The sequence below is a fragment of the Penicillium pulvis genome, assembly GCF_028828015.1.
Source record: "Penicillium pulvis strain IBT 33274 chromosome Unknown contig_1_segment0_segment0, whole genome shotgun sequence".
Lineage (NCBI taxonomy): Eukaryota > Fungi > Ascomycota > Eurotiomycetes > Eurotiales > Aspergillaceae > Penicillium > Penicillium pulvis.
Window position 1 is genome coordinate 2,339,822 of NW_026643074.1, and position 6,000 is coordinate 2,345,821.

The 6,000-nt window shown below is 49.1% G+C and overlaps 1 protein-coding gene across 1 annotated transcript; it reads left to right on the forward strand.

Moving 5' to 3' along the window:
- Window positions 1-227: 227 nt before the first annotated feature.
- Window positions 228-3,206, forward strand: N7503_003822 (uncharacterized protein; the record flags this gene model as incomplete). The annotated part of the gene is made up of 3 exons (XM_057063369.1): window positions 228-466; window positions 527-941; window positions 996-3,206. The coding sequence occupies 3 exons, from the start codon at window positions 228-230 to the stop codon at window positions 3,204-3,206; spliced, it is 2,865 nt and encodes a 954-aa protein (XP_056924284.1).
- Between the last annotated feature and the right edge of the window lie 2,794 nt (window positions 3,207-6,000).

Below are 6,000 nucleotides of genomic sequence, written 5' to 3' on the forward strand. Positions count from 1 at the left end.
GACCCATTGATCCGTGGATCGATTTTTCCCCTTGCAACCCGTCGATCGTGAAAGAGCGCTCCCTATATTTCCTTGTGACTAGTCGTTCCCCCTCACGCTGCCACACTTGACACGTCAATCTCAAACGGCAATCTCACTCAGAAACCACGGTACCTTGATGGGACTGATTCGCGATTAAAGGAGGTGTTCAATATTCACAGTCCGGTCTCTTCACTACACCACCCCCGATGCCTATTAAGTTACCGAAGAGCTTCGCTCGGCGAAAGTCATCAGGCAATATTCTGGAGGATGTAGAAACCCAACCGCAATCCTCCTTTCGGGTCTTTGAGCGCCCAAGCGCCGAGCGATCGATGTCGGACGGTGCTCCACTGAGCAAACGTTTCAGTGAAGGTAATGTGGTGCCATCGGCTCTGGAGGATTCAGACAACATCTTTGCGGGGACAGAGCAAACCCTGGGCAAGAACCGGTATGAACGTCCCTGGTCCATGGGTTCCCTTAGGATGCGAATGACTAAACACCGTACCAGTGGTGCGACAAACTATGAGAGCTCGACTTCTACCCGACTTAGCTCCTCATCCACCCAACCTTCCTCCACGGAGATTGCCTCGCCCGAAGATGCTTCTCCACATTCCCGAATGCATGACATCCCCGTTCCACCTCCGATCTCTGCGGGAGGACTACGTGCTGCTGCAGGCAGGACCTTTTCGTTCGGCGCACGATTCTCCAAGTCATCTGCTCCGGCTCCACCACGGCACGCTACTCCGGAACAATCCACAAGACAACGAGCTGTGAGCGGCACTACGGATGAAACAGCCACCCCGCCAAAGCTCACCGACGAGGATTTCAGCTTGGGAGGTGATGATTTTGGAAAGATGTTCGATAATGTAGGAAAGCGTGAGAGTGTTTTGATGCGAGACCCTTCCCCTCAGCCGGCCAATAAGGTATGCGGCTATGATCGGTATGACATGCAAGGGGTCCAGCTAACGCTCATGCAGCTATCTTCCACTCCGCCAACACAAGCCCTGCCAGACTTCTACAACACCAGCCGTGCTGCACGACCTCCACCAATTGATATAGATCGATCAGCGCCTGTCGAGCCTCCCCCTCACTCGTGGACTAGCCGTCACTCAGAAGAGGGCTTGCTTAATAGCCCCAGAGAGAACGACAGATATTCGCCCGCTCAGTCTACTCCTGAAACGGTGACTGGATTCCGTCGACAATCCCCAGCTCCAAACCAAATGCTTGGTGCTACCACCTCTCACCGGGCTTTAGATCGACCGAAAAGACAATCGGACATGGGATTGCGACGAAGTATAATTTACTATGGGGACCGAGACTCCACTGCTATTGACGATGAGGACGCTGCGATGGTCAAAAGCTCCCTTATGTGGAGCAAAGAGAGCAGCTCTCCCCCGACACACAATGGAGGCATTTCTCCGTCCGGCAGCACCCCACTGCTCAAGGGCCATGCGACTAGCCCTGCACACGTTAGCCCCGAGCCGGAATCAATGTTCTCACATACATTCTCGCCTGCTACAAATGAGCACTTGGAAAATGCACGCCTTGCGGTTCAACTCGCAGAGAATCTACCCAAGACGGCGTCTCCTGGCAATAAGGTGATGACTCCGTCCCAATTTGAGCGTTATCGCCAGCAACAAGAACTCCGTCGTTCAAACAGCGATGCGTCTGATAGTGAGGATGACTCGGATCATGATGAATTTGATGAACAAGATGAGGCCGAAAAGCAGCGTGAGGCGGCACTGCAGCGACGGAAGCAAGAGGCTCATTTGTCCGTATATCGCCAGCAGATGATGAAAGTGACGGGCCAGCAAGCTCCTTCACCATCGCTCCGTCCGGTGATGAGTGGTGCCAGCAGCAGCACTCCTAACCTTCCCATCCACCTGACTAGCGTAGGTGACAGGTCCTCAAGCGGTAAAAGCCATGAGGGTGATGATGAAGATGTTCCGTTGGGTATTCTTGCTGCTCATGGTTTTCCCAATCGCAACCGCCCGCCCGCCCGCCTAGCAAACGCAAGCTCTAACCCGAACCTTCGTGCCTCTATTAATCCGTATGCGTCATCTTCCAGCTCACTCGTGGGTGCCGAGCAGGACCAACGGGGCAGCTTGCCCGTTTTTGCTAGGAACCTCCCGCGGGATCCCTACTTTGGGGCTAGTCTGGTCAATTCGACAAACAGAGAGTCTTTAGCTATGGGCGGTGGCTCAGTATATGGCAGTCCTGCCTCTTCGCCGGGGCCTCCTGGAGGTCTCATTGGAGTGATTGCGCAGGAGGAACAAGCACGGGCTATGAGACGAGGCAGCCCAAATACTCAAGCGATGTACGATATGGGGGCTGTACCCCGACCATTCTCCATGATGCCACCACCCCAGCAAGCAATGAGTCCAGCAGAGCAGGCTCAGGCTCAATTGTCTGCCCAGATGTCCGACATGATGAACATGCAGATGGAGTGGATGCAGAAGATGATGGCCATGCAGGGCATGCACGGCCCCCCACCCCCCATGATGCAAGGCGGTATGGCAACACCCCCTATGATGGGCGGTGGACCTATGCCAGGAGCTCCTATGGGCCCGCCCTCCATGGCTGTTCCTATGTTGACCGGTCCAATGATGGCAGGCTCTCCTTCGATCTCTGGTCATTCTAACATGAGACCAGTCTCCATGCCGGGACTTGCACCCAATGCTCCCAATTTTGATCAACGTACTTTAAGCATGATCGATCCAAATATTGCCATGCGTCGGACTGGTTCACCAATGCCCAACCTATCTGGCGGGCCTTATCATCAAACCTCCCCAGGATACGCTCCATCGATTGCTCCATCCGAGCGTAGCAACGCAGGGCTATCATCTCGATACCGCCCCGTCTCCGCCCTTCCGGGCGACCTCAACCACCATGCTTCACCGCTGCAAAAGTCCTGGAACGATGAAAACCGCCCCAATTCTCACTTGCCTATGTCCAAGTCAACAGGAAGCCTCCCTAAAACTACTTCCATTGCTACTGTGACCATCAGACCCGACTCGCAGTCTAGTCAAGCCGGCCCTGGCATTCGAAAGGTGCAGAATGCATCGGACGATGAAGACGATGATGAGGCCTGGGCCGATATGATGAAGAAACGAGACAAGAAGAAGAGCAGCTGGAAAATGAAGCGAGGAACTTCTTCTTTCGGGGATCTGCTAAGTGTCGTGCATTAAGAGTCCAGACACATTCCCTTTCCATTCGAAAAAGCATGCATCTCTGCGGATACCTTGTCGCGCAACGTATAGAACTTTCTCTTCCTTCCTGTCTTTTTTTTTCTCTTTTTTCTCCTTCCTTTTCCTCTTAATTTTCTATGCTGCATCCCCATGATACGAAGATCACGCACATACATCGATAAAGGCTGTTTCTCAGCCGCTCTGTTCTCCCTTTTTTCTCTCTCCTTCATGTGTCTCTTGGAACTATGTCTCCGCTATCTGGGTCTTTCTCTCTCTGTTTTCACCCCTGTATCACCGTCATATCCCGAGGAAGTGGTATCCTGAAGTATGAATACATATGGTCTTTTGTTTCCTTTGGCATCGGCGCATGGCGGACTTGGCGTTTTGTTTAATCATTCTCTTGATTTTTTTGTCAGATTCGCTGCATATGTTGTCTCATTTTATTTCCTCCGGGCAGAAAAATTGTCTACTCGACTTAATTTCATCTCTAAAAAATACCTCTATCATTGCATTCTCCAGGTATTCATTGCTTTGTAACCTGTAGAAGGCCCCATCTACTGTACCAACCAACAACAGTAGCCTATTACCTCCTATCTAGCCCTTTGCTCCCAGGAACAATCAGTTTTACTTGTTTGATCTACCTAGATTACCCTCGGAATAATCTGCATGATTTTTATGAATACTCATGAGAAGTAGTTCGCCAAGCCGGGCTTCTGTTCCATATGAGGCCCTGGGAACCAAAATTGAGCGTAACTACTTACGATATATTTGGTGTATAAGAGAAGGCATATAACAATAACACTATTTTCATCCCGAGACTTATCACGCTCCAAATCCTCAAAGCCTTTACTTCGTTCGATTTTCTCGAACGCCTCATGATCTATCATGAGCATGCTGAACGCATAAGTCCATGGCCATTGCATCGGAACATTGGGCTGGGAAGATGTCAGGCGGGTTGAAATTTCGTCAAAGGATTCTGCTTCATGGACAGAATCAACCTGAGTGCAAATCTGCATTCGACGTGGGCCCTTTCCCCATCGTTTCTGTGTATATATACACCTCTCCATTTTCAGTTGCATCAAGAGTCTGAAACCCACGACCCATGTGATTCAAACCCCAGGCATTTCTCTGTTATCGGATAAACACGTCGAAGTAAAATTTTTTGTTTATTTCAAGCCCCATTCGTCTTTGCGCCTTAATATGTGGACCTGCACTAAGAGGGAGGATTCCTGTCCCTGTGTAAGATCCGTGTGCACTGTTAGATGGTATATGAGCCCAGTGCAATCAAAATCCGATGAGGCTCACTGCATCGCACAGTCGTTCTTATAGTACAGGTGTATTGTAGCCACCGCCTATGATGTCGATTCCGTCTACGCGAGCGGGCCTGCCGTTGCGTATCTGATGTTGAGCATTAAGGCATTTATTAGAGTTGGGCTTGCTGGATAGATATATAGCAGTGCTGCTTGTTGCTTGCTATGGCTGGAGAGCTCGGGATTTTAAGCAGCATTAATTCAAATATCTCGTTGCCTTCCAAGGCTGTGGTGACAGAGGTAGATATATACTCAATTGGGTACTGCTTCAAATAGAGGTAGATGCGATAATATATATTGTCTGTCAAATGATAGATAATAATGTTATATCGTTGGTTCGGCTGGAAGGGAAATCTTCAGCTTGATGATCCAGCATCTGCATTCATTTCTAATACCTATGCATCATATTATCAAATCTTGCGGGTCATTTGGTGGTAAAATGTTAACCTTGGAACCCGCAGATCGGCACAGCGGAGAGCTGAGGGTGGAATCCTCGGAACGGTAGATATCGATTCTGACATATGGCGGGGTTTTGATTGATATGCTCCATGTAAATATGGCTAGAAACAATATGCTTTTCATAATACGTGAGGTTATCTTTCTTCGATTCCAGGTTCTGTGTTCCACAGTTGCAGGTTAAGCAGCGTCACGTGCATAATGTCACGGGACCGTTCAATATCATGTGATCGCGACATCTCGATCTTCACGTCCTCACCTTTTCATCGAATCAGATCGTTTTCCGATCTTCACCATCAACATATCCTAATCCGTATTCTATCGAACACATCTTTGGCAATAGCTCTGAAGGTAATTTGGCATTGAACTCCCCCACCTTCATCCACTCATTCGTCTTGGAGATATTGAGTTTTGGAAATTACCGCAACTATCAACCGTGGGCCCCTGTTGGAATGGCTTTGCAGATGTCTTGTCTGCTTCTGGTTTTCCTTATTGTTTACTTGGCTTCAAGTTCTGGACATTCACGCAAATAGCCTCAGTGAAGGCCTTGGAACACAGTATATTAATACTTCGACAGCCTGCCCAAGACTTGACCATTCCTTATAAGTCTCGATTATTCTTTCGATCATCTTTTAATCAATCACATCAACATGAACGCACCAGATCGGTGAGTGTCTCTTACAGACCTTTTTTTTATTTTTTTTTATTTCCGTTGGCTTCAATATCACCATGTTTGCTCGTGCGAATTCGTCTGATCAAAGCCTTGATCATGTTGAGGCGAGGCGGGATGAAGCCCGCCAGCTTGAAGAGAAGCCTTCGAACTTTGCTCATTTGTTTCGTTTGATTCTCTGGATTCGGGTCTCTCAGGATGCTTGGTTCCGTGAGGCTCAAATCCAGAAGATCAGAAATCCCTCTCGTCTGCTCATTCTCTCCCCCTCATCTGTTTCCATTCCCTCAGCTTGTTTTGTTTCCCCAACCTGTTTTGCTTCATCGTGTTTTCCTGTTTTCTCTACTGGGAAGATATTGTC